Here is a 15,468-nt window from a genome sequence, read left to right on the forward strand (position 1 = left end):
AAATGCTTATATCTAGCGCCTCAAAAATTCTGCTTTCTAGGTATCCTAGTCAGCTTTTGTGCATTTATACTAGGAGAAATCATGGAAATACTTATAGAAGTATTATTTGCAGTAAATTCTGGAATAGTCAAATACAATTGAATATTATATGACAATGAAAACAAACTTTGGCTCATTGGTTAAATATAAAAAACATAATTTTAAGGAAAATTACCATCTTGGAAAAATACATGTAATGTGACTTTGTTTCTGGAACAGTCAAAAACATTTGGAGTCTCATACAGTAAAAAACAAAAACAAAGGAATTATCAGTTTAGAGATAATTAAATCAGTTTAGAGATTACATTTGTTGTTGTTTCATTTTTTAAACTTTTTATTTCATATTGGAGTATAGCTGATTAACAACGTTGTGGTAGTTTCAGCTGGACAGCAGAGGTACTCAGCCATGCATATACATGTATCCATTCTCCCCCAAACTCCCCTCCCATCCAGGCTGCCAGATAGCATTGAGTAGAGTTCCCTGTGCTATACATATACAGTAGGACCTTATTGGTTATCTATTTAAAATCTATAGCAGTGTGTACATGTCGATCCCAAAGGCCTAACTATTCCTTCCCCTATTTCTTCCCCATTAGTTGAGAGAAAAAGGATGCAGTTAGCATGAATTAAGGAATGTCAGATCAGTGATCAGTTTCTTAAACTGGTAGATAGATAGTTGTTTTATTATTTCTAAACAGTTCATGAAGTTTGTATATACTGTTGGTATATATTTCACATAAAAACATTTTAAAAAGAAAGTCTGAAAGTTGAGTTATTTCACTGTGAAATGTTTTTTTTTAACTGTAAAATATTTTTAAAACTTGAAATGATTCTTTTATTTTTCTAAAACTACTGTAAATATTACAATATAATCAAAGTGATACTACAGGTTTTTAAGCAAAGCTTAATATTTAATGTGCCGGCTTACGTGGTGTCTCCATGATAAAGAATCTGCCTGCCAGCACAGGAGATGCAGGTTCAATCCCTGGGTTGGAAAAATGTTCTGTAGAAGAAAATGACAACCCAATCCAGTATGCTTGCCTGGAGAATCTCATGAACAGAAGGAGCTGGGCAGGCTACAGTCCATGGCGTTACAAAAGAGTCAGACACAACTTAGCGACTAAACAACAGAAAAATTTAATGTAGGTTACAAGATGGATTTATATACCCCTTAAGATTGTAAATAACCTATTCAAAACAAAATTTTTAATGCTATAAGGGAGACTTTTATGAGGTAGAAAAGATACTGCTTTGTTAATGATAGGTTTTGTAATCTGAGTCAGTTGTCTGGAATTCAGTTTTTATTTCAGAGAACAGGGGTTGGAGTCGATAATTTCCAAGGACATACTCAGATTTTTATTAATATCATGTGGTGTTTGTTTTTTGGCTGCACTGCACAGCTTGTGGGATTTTAGTTCCCCAACCAGGAATCTAATGCAGGCCTTTGGCAGTGAAAGTGCCAGTTGTAACCACTGGACTGCCAGGGAATTCCCTATATGTAGTTTTTTAAATTGTCAGAAATTGTTTATTAAATCATTGTCTCTCTGTAATGGTCTGCTGGATTATATTCCAAGGGCTGCCATAGTCAGAATGGATTGGACTGTAACAATTTTCACCAACCTTCTTCTTTATTTTTGTCATGAAGATACATCTGTCCTCACCCTTGAGTGGTAGGCTTTTTAAAGGAGGCTGTGAAGTGCAGTTTTCTTAGATGACAGATTGCAGACCTTTATGTATTCACAGATGTGTTCAGGGGATGTCTAAGTTCTTAGCAAAAAAAAATTTTAATATTCTATTTCTATTTAAATGCAATGTAAAAATTTAGTACAAGCATGTCCCACTGGTACAAATACTTTATAATAAGAACTGCCTTCTAATTTTTTCATTTCTTCCATTTGGTACCAAGTATTTTAATTATTGCAACCTAATGAGCAGATGCCCCACTCCTAAAAAATGCCATTGTTTTCCTTATTTATGAAAAAACTGAAACAGAGATGTTAAGTAACCTGGTCAAGGTGTAACAGCTTGTATATGGCAGAGCTATTTGAACTGGACATGGTTTATGTGGAAGCCTGTACTCTTGATCATTCAATTGTACTTGTTACAGGAGCAGACTTTCTTTTTCATCTTTCTGGTTCTCAGTTTCAGCATCTATAAAATGGATATAATACATATCTCAAATTTGCTCATGAGTATTAAAAATGAGAAAATTGTATATCAGGTGCTTAGAACATAAACATAGTAATGCTTAATAAATGTTAACTGTTGTGGTTATAATTGTCATCATCATTGTCATTACCACTATCAAAAAAACAATTATTTGCAAGGTGTATTTCCCACCTTTTTTGAGTATTACTTAATTATAGCCTGATTTAAGATCCAATCTGATTTTTTTAGGCCCAGGGTCTTTTTTATACTTTACACTCACATACATATAGGAAGTAGCTTAAATATATCTATTTTATGATATAAATTGTGCTCACTTAAATTGTATTTACTGTGTTTATTGGCCTTTTTAAAAAGTGCTTGGTGATAGGTGTTTACTAATTAATAGCAGGATGGGTACTATTATTTAGAGTGATTATTAATAATATTTAATCAGTGCAGCTCTATAGAAGTACTCAGGATCTGGAGCTCGATAACTTGGACTCAGATTTTTGCTCCGCACTACTTATTGTAAATAGCTTTGTCATGAACTTTGTAAGAGGCTGTTAGACACATAGAAAGATCAGTAAATATTAGAATATTATAATATTGATATCTTAGAATATTATCATCTGTGAGTGGAAACAGTAGAGGAGCCTAAATCTGGAAAGGGTACAGTTAGAAGGTGAAGGGAATGAATGTACAGAATAGTTATGGAAAGAATCTTGATCTGACAAATAATAATGACTTGGCTACATCTCACCTGGGAATGTCACCACACAGCTCACTTTGTCTTTTTTTATATCTTAGGTTGGCTTTTTTGTGAAGAGAGGATGTTCCAAAGGCATGGTTGAAATTGAATTGTAAGTGTTAAAAGTACTGAAACCAGTTTTTTCTGCATAATTTCTTAGTTTATGTTCATGTATTCCTGATGACTTTAGTCAAGAGTAATAATACACAGTTTATTCTTGTTGTTCAGTCACTAAGTCCTATCTGACTGTTTGCAACCCCATGAACTACAGCACTCCAGGCTTCCCTGACCTTCACTATCTCCTGGAGTTTGCTCAGATTCACATCTAGTTCGTTGATGATGCTATCCAACCATCTCATCCTCTGACACCGCCTTCTTTTACCTTCAGTCTTTCCTAGCATCAGGGTATTTTTCAGTGAGTTGACTGTTCACATCAGATGCCAAAGTACGGGAGCTTCAGCATCAGTCCTTCCAATGAACATTCAGGGTTAATTTCCTTTAAGACTGACTAGTTTGATCTCCTTGCTGTCCAAGAGAATGTCAAGAGTCATCTCTAGCACCACAATTCTGTGGCATCGGTTCTTCAGTGCTCAGCCTTCTTTATTTTCCAACTCTCACATTCATACATGACTACTGGAAAAAGCGTAGCTTTGACCATATGGGCCTTTGTCAGCAAAATGATATCTTAATACTCTGTCTAGGTTTGTCATAGTTTTCCTTCTAAGGAGCAAGTGTCTTAATTTTGTGGCTGCAGTCACTGTCTGCAGTAATTTTGGAGCCCAAGAAAATAAAGTCTGCTTCCACTTTTCCCCTCTCTATTTGCCATGAAGGGATGTGACTGGATGCCATGATCTTAAGTTTTTTGAATGTTAAGTTTTAAGCCAACTTTTTCACCCTTTAATCCTCATCAAGAGACTCTAGTTTCTCATCACTTTCTGCTATTAGAGTAGTATCATCTGCATGTCTGAGGTTGTTGATGTTTCTTCTGGCAGTCTTGATTCCAGCTTGTGATTCATGCAGCCCAGCATTTTTCATGATGTACTCTGTATAGAGGTTAAATAAATGGAATGACAGCATACAACCTTGTGGTACTCATTTTACAAGTTTTAACCAGTCCATGAAATGTTTTAACTGGTTCTAAAGGTTGCTTCTTGACCAGCATACAGGTTTCTCAGGAGGCAGGTAAGGTGGTTTGGTATTCCCATCTCTTTAAGATTTTCCAGTTTGTTGTGATCCACACAGTCAAAGGCTTTACCATAGTCAATGAAGCAGAAGTAGATGTTTTTGTGGAATTGCTTTGGTTTCTCTATGATCCAATGAATGCTGGTGGTTTAATCTCTGTTTCCTCTGCCTTCTCTAAACCCACTTGTACATCTGAAAATTCTTAGTTCACATACTGTTGAAGCCAAGCTTGAAGGATTTTCAGTATAACCTTACTAGCATGCACAATGTGCATAATTATACAATAGTTTGTAGATTAACACTGCCCTTCTCTGGGATCGGAATGAAAATGGACCTTTTCCAGTCCTCTGACCACTGCTGAGTTTCCCAAATTTGCTGACATTCTGAGTGCAACACTTCTACAGCATCATCTTTTAGGATTTTAATAGCTCAGCTGGAATTCCATTACTTCACTAACCTTGTTTGTAGTAAAGCTTCCTAAGGCCCACTTGACTTCACTCTAGGATGTCAAGCTCTAGGTGAGTGACCACACCATCTTGGTTATCTGGATCATTAAGACGTTTTTTGTATAGTTCTTCTGTGTATTCTTTCCACCTCTTTTTAATCTCTTCTGCTTTTGTTAGGTTCTTACTGTTTCTGTCCTTTATCATGCTCATTCTTGCATGAAATGTTCCCCTGATACCTCTAGTTTTTTTTAAAAGATCTCTGAAGTGGAGTTGCTCAGTCGTGTCCAACTCTTTGCAACCCCATGTCTTTCCCATTCTGTCATTTTCCTCTACTTTGCACTGTTCATTTAAGAAGGCCTTCTTATCTCTTCTCTTTTCTGGAACTCTGCTTTCAGTTGGGTATGTCTTTCCCTTTCGCCCTTGCTTTTTGCTTTTCTTTTCTCAGCTATGTGTAAAGCCTCCTTACACAACCATTTTGCCTTCTTGCATTTCTTTTCCTTTGGGGTGGTTTTGGTCACTGCCTCCTGTACAAGGTTATGGACCTCTGTCCATAGTTCTTCAGACACTCTGGCTACCAGATCTAATCTCTTGAATCTATTCATCACCTCTACTGTATGATCATAAGGGATTTGAATTAGGTCATACCTGAATGGCCTAGTGGTTTTCCCTACTTTGTTCAAGTTAAGCCTGAGTTTTGCAATGAGGAGCTAATTATCTGAGCCACAGCTCCGAGTCTTGGTTTTGCTGACTGTATAGAGTTACACCATCTTTGACTGCAAAGAATATGATCAGTCTTATTTCGGTATTGACCATTTGGTGATGTATGTGTGTAGGGTCATCTCTTGTGTTGTAAGAGGGTGTTTGCTATGTCCAGTGTGTTCTCTTGAGAAAACTCTGTTAGCCTTTGCCCTGTTTCATTTTGTACTCCAAGGCCAAACTTGCCTGTTCCTCTAGGTATCTCTTGACTTCCTACTCTTGCATTCCAGCACCCTACGATGAAAAGGACATCTTTTTTTGGTTGGTTCTAGAAGGTCTTAAAGGTCTTAATAGAATTGTTCAACTTTACCTTCTTCAGCATCAGTGGTATAAGACTATATTATGACATTAATATTAGAAATAATATTTAAGGAATACTTCATCCAGAAAAGTAAGTTTCTTTTTTCTTTAATGCGTCTTTTAAAGCTTGAATTATAAGAACTTTTTTCTGGAAAAATTCATAAGAAATTAGAAATTTATGGGAGATAATGAAATAATACTATACCACTATTAAATATTAATTATTCATTAAGAAGTTGCAGTATTTTTACAAACTTAAGCTTTTTTTCTTTATCTTTCAGAAATATTTATTTGGCTGCATCTCAGTTGCACCCACAGGATCATTGTTAAGGCCTGCAGGCTTCTTTCTAGTTGTGGCATGCAGGCTCTAGAGCATGCAGACTCAGTAACTGGGATACACAGCCTCTCTATTTGTAGCTCTGGCTCCCTAGTTGTGCAGTGACTTAGTTGCTCTGCAGTATGTGGGTTCTTAGTCCCCTGACCAGGATCAAACCTGCATCCCCTGCATTGGAAGGCATATTTTTAACCACTGGACCAGCAGGGAAATTATTTTTTTTTTCTGAATTTTGAAAGCAAAATACTTGATTGTTAGAAAAAAAAAAACCTTAATCTAGGGTTATAAAAAGTAGAAAATGAAGGCTTTCTTGACAATCCAGTTCTAGAAACAACCTTTGTTAATAGTTTGGTGAATTTCTTGTATGGCAAAAACTTGGCATTTATGTCACCATTTTCTATTCCCTCCCTTATGGCAGAAATCAACAATTCATTATAGTATTCGTTTCCCTTAACCTAGATATTCTTTCTACTGCTCTTGGCAGTGATTTCTGATGGATGAGAGTTCCTCTCCAAGATGAAAGCAGTATATCCTTCATGTATATACTTTGTTTTTTATACATAATAAACGTGCACAATATGTGCATTCTTTAGATGATTTTTAGATCATTTTTTGGAATGTTTATGGAAAGTTATTGAATTTTCATAGCTGAAATAGCTCTTAAAAAATACCTAATAGCCCTGTCATTTTATGGGATATAAAGAAATGATCTTTTTATTCAAAAATTGTTGGAAAATTTTTAAATTTATGTAGAGATGAGAAAGAGACCCACATGTAAGGAAACAGTTAAGAGATTATGTTCAACTCCCTAAAATATAATGGTGGTGTTTTACTGAAGGATATAAAACTAAGGCCTGAATAAATGAGGAAGCTTATTATGTTCTAAAAATACAAAATTGCAATCATCATCAGAATGCCAGTTATTTCCACACTAATGCATAAATTTGATATAATTCCAGTGAGAGCCTCAACAGTGTATAAATTGATTATAAAGTTCATCTGGAAGAATAAATGTGCCAGAAACCCAAGAGGTTTTGAAAAAGCACAATCATGAGTAAAGCATTTGTGTAACAGATGTTAAAGTGAACAGTAAAGCTTTTTTTTTTTAAATTTAATTTTTATTTTACATAGGAGTGTAGTTGATATACAGTGTTAGTTCCATCACTGTACAGCTAAGTGATTCAGTTATACATATATCTATTCATTTTCAGATTCTTTTCCTATATAGGTTATTGCAGAATATTGAGTAGAGTTTCCTGTGCAATATAGGAGATCTTCGTTGATTATCTATTTTATATTTAATAGTGTGTATATGTTAATCCCAAACTCCTAATTTATCCCTTTCCCCCACATGTCCTCACCTGGTGACCACAAATCTGCTTTGGAAATCTGAGTCTGTTTCTGTTGTGCAAATAAGTTCTTTTGTATCACTTTTTTTTTTTTTTTTTTTTAAGAGATTCCACACATATGTGTTACCATATGATATTTAGTTTTCTCTGAGTTACTTCACTTAGTATGATCATTTCTAGGTCCATTCATGTTGTTGAAGATGACATTATTTCATTCTTTTTATGGCTGAGTAGTAATCCATTGTTTATGTGTACCAGACTTTCTTTATCCATTTCTCTGATGGTGGACATTTAGGTTGCTTCCATTTCTTGGCTCTTAAATAGTGTAAATCATATGGTGATTCTGTGTTTAGTTTCTTAGGGAATCTCCATACTGTTCTTTGTAGTGGCTATACCAGTTTGCATTCCCAACAGTATAGGAGTGTTTCCTTTTCTCCACACCTCTCTAGCATTTACTGTTTGTAGAGTTTTCTGATGATGGCCATTTTGACTAGTGTGAAGTGATACCTCATTATAGTTTTGATTTGCATTTCTCTAATAATTAGGGATGTTGAGCATCTTCTCAAATGTGTTTGTTGAGATCATCTGTATGCCTTCTCTAGAGAAATGTCTTTAAGTCTTCTGCCTGTTGTTTGGTTGGGTTGTTTTTGATATTGAGCTGCATGAGAGTTTGTATATTTTGGAAATTAATCCCTTGTCAGCTGCTTCATTTGCAAATAGTTTCTCCCATTCTGAGGATTGTCTTTTTGTCTTGTTTATAGTTTCCTTTGCTTTGCAAAACTTCTCAAGTTAAGTAGGTCCCGTTTGTTTATTTTTGCTTTTATTTTCATTACTGTAGATCAGTTCAAAAAGATAATGCTGTGGTTTATGTCAAAGGGTATTCTGCCTATGTTTTCCTTTCCTCTAAGAGTTTTATAGTATCCAGCCTTACATTCAGGTCTTTAATCCATTTTGAATTTATTTTTGTGAGTGGTGTTAGTGAATGTTCTGGTTTCATTTTTTTACATATAGGTGTCAAGTTAATAAAGCTGTTAATAGTATGGTATTAGTACAGAGAAACCAGAGGAATAGAATGAAGAAAATAGTAACAGTTCTAAACGCATGTAAGAGTTTAATTTATTGAGAGGTGGTATGTAAGGTAGCTATGTAAAGGTTTGTAAAGGTGGCTGTGTAAGCATGGGGTATAAATTACTGCAGGCTTCCCTGGTGGCTCAGCTGGTAAAGAATTCTCCTGCAGTGCGGGAGACCTGGGTTCGACCCCTGGATTGGAAAGATCCCCTGGAGAAGGGAATGGCTCCCCACTCCAGTATCCTGGCCTGGAGAATTCCATAGACTGTATAGTCCATGGGGGTCACAAAGAGTCGGACACAACTGAGTGACTTTCACTCTCCCAGGTTTAGTTAAGTTCAGTTGCTGGGTCATGTCTGATTCTTTGCAACCCCATGGAATGCAGTACGTTATGCTTCCCTGTCTATCAGCAACTCCCAGAGCTTGCTCAACTCATGTCAGTCGAATTGGTGATGCCATCCAACCATCTTATCCTCTGCCGTCCCCTTCTCTTCCTGCCTTCAATCTTCCCAGCATCAGGATCTTGTCCAGTGAATCACTTCTTCACATCAGGTGGCCAAAGTATTGGAATTTCAGCTTCAGCATCGTCCTTCCAATGAATATTCAGGACTGATTCAGGACTCTCAAGAGTCTTCTCCAACACCACAGTTCAAAAGCATCAATTCTTTGGTGCTCAGGTTTCTTTATAGTCCAACTCTCACATCCATACATGACGACTGGAAAAACCAGAGCTTTGACTAGATGGACCTTTGTCGTCAAAGTAATGTCTCTTCTTTTTAATGTGCTGTTTAGGTTGGTCGTAGCTTTTCTTCCAAGGAGCAAACATCTTTTAATTTCATGGCTGCAGTCACCATCTGCAGTGATTTTGGAGCCCAAGAAAATAAAGTATGTCACTCTTTGCAGTGTTTCCTCATCTATTTGCTATGAGGTGGTGGGACCAGATGCCATGATGTTAATTTTTTGAATGTTGTGTTTTAAGACAGCTTTTTTATCTCCTCTCTCACTTTTATCAAGAGGCTATTTAGTTCTTCGCTTTCTGCCATCAGTGTCATCCACGTATTTGAGGTTGTTGATACTTCTACCGGAAATCTTAATTCCAGTTTGTGCTTCATCCAGCCTGGCATTTCACATGATAAACTCTGCATGTTAGTTAAATAAGCATGTGACTATATACAGCCTTGATGTACTCCTTTCCCAATTTTGAACTAAGTCCATTGTTTCATGTCTGATTTAAACTCTTGCTTCTTCACCTGCATATAGGTTTCTCAGGAGGCAGGTAAGGTGGTCTGGTATTCCCATCTAGTCAAGAATTTTCCACAGTTTGTTGTGATCTACACAGTCAGACTTTGGCGTAATCAATAAAGCAGAAGTAGATGTTCTTCTGGAATTCTCTTGCTTTTTTGATGATCCAGTGGATATTGGTAATTTGATCTCTGGTTCCTCTGCCTTTTCTAAATCCATTTTAAATGTCTGCAACTTCGTTGTTCATATACTGCTGAAGCCTGGCTTGGAGAATTTTGAGCATTACTTTACTAGTGTGTGAGATGAGTGCAATTGTGCGGTAGTTTGAACATTCTTTGGCATTGCCTTTGGGATTGGAATAAAAATTCACCTTTTCCAATCTTGTGACCACTGATGAGTTTTCCAAATTTGCTGGCATATTGAGTGCAGTACTTTTAACAGAATCATCTTTTAGGATCTGAAATAGTTGAAGTGGAATTCCATCACCTCCAGTAGTTTTGTTCATAGTGATGCTTTCTAAGGCGCGCTTGACTTCACATTCCAGGATGTGTGGCTCTAGGTTTGTGATCACACCATCAGTGTTTATCTGGGTCATGAAGCTTGTTTTTGTATAGTTCTGTGTTTTCTTGCCACCTCTTTTTAATATCTTCTGCTTCTGTTCCATACCGTTTCTGTCCTTTATTGTGCCCATATTTGCATGAAATGTTCCCTTGGTATCTTCAGTTTTCTTGAAGAGATCTCTAGTCTCTCCCATTCTGTTGTTTTCCTCTATTTCTTTGCATTGATCACTGAGAAAGGCTTTCTTATCTCTCCATGCTATTATTTGGAACTCTGCATTCAAATGGAATTATCCGTCCTTTTCTCCTTTGCCTTTAGCATCTCTTCTTTTCTCATCTATTTGTAAGGCCTCTTCAGACAACCATTTTGCCTTTTTGCATTTCTTTTTCTTTGTGATGGTCTTGATCACTGCCTCCTGTACAGTGTCACGAACCTCCATCCATAGTTTTTCAGGCACTCCGTCTATCAGATCTAATCTTGAATTTACTTGTCACTTCCAGGTCGTAAGGGATTTGATTTAGGTCATACCTGAGTGGTTAGTGGTTTTCCCTACTTTCTTCAATTTAAGTCTGAATTTGGCAATATTTATTTTCATGATCTGAGCCACAGTCGGCTCCCTGTCTTGTTTTTGCTGAGTGTACAGTGCTTCTCCATCTTTGGCTGCAAAGAATACAAGCAGTCTGATTTCAGTATTGACCATCTGGTGATGTCCATGTGTAGAGTCGTCTCTTGTGTTGTTGGAAGAGGGCGTTTGCTATGACCAGTGTGTTCTCTTTGCAGAACTATTACCTTTGCCTTGCTCCATTTTGTACTCCAAGGTTGAATTTGCCTGTTACTCCAGGTATGTCTTAACTTCCTACTTTTGCATTCCATTCCCTTAAAATGAAAAGTAATCTTTTTTGGGTGTTAGTTCTAGAAGGTCTTGTAGGTCTTCATAAAACCATTCAACTTCAGCTTCTTCAGCATTACCAGTTGGGGCATGGACTTGGATTACTGTAATTATGAATGGTTTGCCTTGGAAATGAGCAGAGATCATTCTCTCGTTTTTGAGATCACATCCAAGTACTGCATTTCAGACTTTTGTTGACTGTGATGGCTACTCCATGTCTTCTAAGGGATTCTTATCCACAGTAGTAGATATAATATCATCTGAGTTAAACTCACCCATTCCAGTCCACTTTAGCTCACTGATTCCTAAAATGTCGATGTTGACTGTTGCCATCTCCTGTTTGACCACTTCTAATTTACCTTGATTCCTGGATCCTTTCCCACGTAGCAGAGTAGTAAAGAATCCACCTGCCAGGGCAGGAGATGTAAGAGATGCGGGTTCAATTCCTCGGTTAGGAAGATCTCCTGAAGAAGGAAAAGGCAAACCACCCCAGTATTCTTGCCTGGAAAATTCCATGGACAGAGGAGCCTGGCAGGCTGCAGTCCATGGGTTCGCAAAGAGTCTGTTGGACACAGCTTAGCATGTAAATTACTTGAACTGAGTTGAGATAATTGGCTGTTAGTTGTTTAAAACAGATATATTTAGAGCTTTATCAGGTAACCTTGTACATAAGTAAAATCTTGATTTGTTAAAGACTTGAGTGAAAAAATATGTATGCTTAAAAAAGAATAGAAAAATGGTGTCGAATATTTTTTAAATCTCAGGGAAGGGAAAGACCTTTCTCAGTAAAACAGGATAGCCAATAACCAGATAAAGGAAGATAGAAGAAACTCTAAGGAAGAGAAGGCTCTTTTGATGCCCGGAACTGCTTGGCCTCTGCCCAACCTGTGATAAGGTAGCCTGAGGATAGCAGGTCTTCACCAAGATCGGCTGGGACCTGGGACCGTTTCTCAGAATACTTGAACATGGAGAAATATCCCCTGAAGCAACAGAATGCAGGGAAACTATAAGGGACTGAAAATAACTGCACACATGGAAGTTGGTACAATTATAAACAATAAGATACAGAAAAAGCCATAAACCGACAAGTACCAGTAGCAAAAGCGGGGCACTGTGTGTGGTTCTTGCACACAGCACCACCGAGGTGGTGGGCAGGGTGGCGGGCAGATTAAGCTATACCTCCTGCCCAACCCACATAAGCTGCCCCTGTTTTAAGGACCCAAACAGCTCCTCTTGGAGTGCATGGGCACCAGACTCACGTTTTCACTCCCTCATGCTGCAGCATGAGCCCTATAAAACCTTGCCTGGAAAAGAAAACAAAAGATAGGAAATTTAGGCTCCATAAAAATTCAGTCCAAAATAATGGCGCCATAATTAAAAATGAGTGACAGATGGGAGGAAACATTTTCAGCACAGATAATATGTACATGTCTTAAAATCACTAAGATTTCAATAGCTCATTAAGTCAGTAAAAATTATAAGCAACTTAATAGGAAACAAGCAAAGAAGTTTAATACAAAGTACTATAAATGACAAGTATATTAAAAAAAAAGACCAGTTACAAGGGAAATCAAGATGAAGATTGTTTTCCTTTCAGCTTAGAAAAATTTAAAATAAAGTTCAATTACATGAAGTTACAGAAAAGAGAATCCTGTTATGCACTATTGTGGGAGTATAGGCACTATATCCTATTCTGCAGTATCTGTTAAATTTTAAATACAAGTTTTCTTTGGTCCTGTCACTGTTCTAGGGAATGATTGCTCACTGGCATAACGTAGCTTTTTCCTAATTTTAATGATAAGAATTATGAATAACCCGGATGTCCATTGCCTGAAAAATGGCTAAACAAATTGTGATATATCCATACTATAACACATTATTGAGCCATACAAAGGACTGAAGTACTGATAGATCCTGTAACATGGGTAAACCTTGTTTACCAAAGATTATGCTTGGTGAAGAAACTAGACACAAAACATTGCATATGCATGATTCCATTTATATGCTGCTGCTGCTAAATCGCATCAGTTGTGTCCGACTCTGTGTGACCCCATAGACAGCAGCCCACTAGGCTCCCCCATCCCTGGGATTCTCCAGGCAAGAACACTGGAGTGGGTTGCCATTTCTTTCTCCATCCATTTATGTGAAATGTCCAGAATAAGTAAATTCATGAGACAGAAAATAGATTAGTGGTACTTGGTGTTTGAGTGGAGGAAAGAATGAGGAGTGACTGGCTTAACAGGTATGGGCTCTTCTTTTGCATGATAAAAATATTCTGAAATTAGATGATGGTGATGGCTGCATAACTTGGTGAATGTACTTAAAAACCTCTGTTGATGCACACCTTTAACTGGACACCTAAAAATGGCTAAAAGAGTAAATTTTATACATTTACCATCTTTTTAAAAAAACATTAATTGTACAATTGAAATGGTGGATTCTGTGGTTTGTGAATTATATTTCAGTTTAAAAAACACAAGCATATCTTGTTTCATTGTGCTTTGCAGGTGTATTTATATAAATTAAAATTTTGAGGCAACTCTGCATTGTCAAATGATGGTTAGCATTTTTTAGAAATAAAATATTTTTACCAAGGTAGGTTATTTTTTTAGATGTAATGCTTTTGCACACTTAGTAGACTACAGTATAGTATAAACGTGACTTTCGTTTGTACTGGGAAACCAAAAAATGGATACAGTACACTTTACTGCAATGTTTACTTTATTGCAGTGTTCTGGAACCAAACCCACAATGTATCTGAGATATGACTGTAATTGCCAAGATACTCCTAGGTTAGCATTGATCATGATGGTTTCCTAGATACTGAAACTGAAAAACTATACTAGACCAGTATATTTATAAAACACAGGGAGTATTAACATTTAAGTTTCAGAAGTCCATTAAGGATGGCTGTAGGTCTTAAGCACTCCTGACTTTTTACTCTGAGTTACCACCGCCCAGTTGTCTTGTTATCTAAAGAGGTAAGCTATTCTGGTGTTCAATAGCTACTTGCTCTAATAATCTAACCAGCGACTGTTAACCAGAGTTCTGTTACCAGGTCTAGCACAAGGGAAGTTCTCCTTTCCACATACTCAACATGATTATGTTGTGCTCTTTTGTTCCATTAGGGTCCTTGTGACTTTGAGAATACCAAGCCCCAGATGGCTGATTATCAGTCGTCAACACTGTCATTGCTATTGAATGGAGGCAATAACTGGTCATGTATTCGTTGAAGGGAATGGTGGGTAGAATAAATGGTCTCTGACATGCATTTATGCAGTCATTTTTAAAATATTTTTTAGTACATTGAGGGATACAGCATTCTTTTTGGAGGGGAACAGCATTCTGCCGTCATGGGATATATTGTTGTTCAGTCGCTCAGTCTTGTCCGACTCTTTGCGACCCTGTGTACTGCCACACACCAGGCTTCCCTGTCCTTCACGATCTCCTAGAGCTTGCTCAAACTTATGTCCATTGAGTCAGTAATGCCATCCAAACATCTTGTCCTGTGTCGTTCCCTTCTTTTCCTGACTTCAGTTTTTCCCAGCATCAGGGTCTTTTGTAATGAGTTGGCTCTTCACATCAGGTAGCCAAAGTATTGGAGCTTCAGCTTCAGGATCAGTCCTTCCAATGAAGATTCAGGACTGATTTCCTTTAGAATGGACTGGTTGGATCTCCTTGCTGTCCAAGGGACTCTCAAGAGTTCTCCAACACCACAGACCATAGCATCAATTCATTAGCAGTGTTTATGGTCCAACTCTCATATCCATACATGACTACCGGAAAAACCATAGCTTAGACTATATGTATCTTTGTTGGCAAAGTGATGTCTCTGCTTTTTAATACTGTCTAGGTTGGTCATAGCTTTTTTCCCAAGGTGCAAGCATCTTTTAATTTCATGGCTGCAGTCACCATTTGTAGTGATTTTGGAGCCCAAGAAAATAAAGTCTGTCACTGTTTCCATTGTTTCCCCATCTGTTTGCCATGAAGTAATGGACTGGATGCCATGATCTTAGTTTTTTGAATGTTGAGTTTTAAGACAGCTTTTTCACTGTCCTCTTTCACTTTCATCAAGAGACTCTTTAGTTCCTCTTTGCTTTCTTCCGTAAGGGTGGCGTCATCTGCATATCTGAGGTTATTGACATTTCTCCGGCCTTCTTGATTCCAACTTGTGCTTCATCCAGTCCGGCATTTTGCTTGATATATTCTGTATGTAAGTTAAATAAGCAGGGTGACAATATACAGCCTTGACCTACTCCTTTCCCAGTTTTGAACAACCAGTCCATTGTTCCATATCTGGTTCTAACTGTTGCTTCTTGACCTGCATACCGATTTCTCAGGAGACAGGTAAGGTGGTCTGGTATTCCCAATTCTTTAAGAATTTTCCACAGTTTATTGTATCCACACAG

The 15,468-nt window shown here is 37.3% G+C and overlaps 1 protein-coding gene across 2 annotated transcripts in view; it reads left to right on the forward strand.

The window, feature by feature from the left end:
• The window catches only part of SMC5 (structural maintenance of chromosomes 5), a 104,595-nt gene that overhangs the window by 14,647 nt on the left and 74,480 nt on the right, over window positions 1–15,468 (forward strand). For both annotated transcript variants that reach the window (XM_065907930.1, XM_065907929.1), the window contains exon 3: window positions 2,995–3,047. In XM_065907930.1, coding sequence (XP_065764002.1) covers window positions 2,995–3,047 — 53 coding nt within the window. The remainder of the gene's footprint in view (window positions 1–2,994; window positions 3,048–15,468) is intronic.

Source organism: Muntiacus reevesi, chromosome 17, assembly GCF_963930625.1.
Source record: "Muntiacus reevesi chromosome 17, mMunRee1.1, whole genome shotgun sequence".
NCBI classification, from domain to species: domain Eukaryota; kingdom Metazoa; phylum Chordata; class Mammalia; order Artiodactyla; family Cervidae; genus Muntiacus; species Muntiacus reevesi.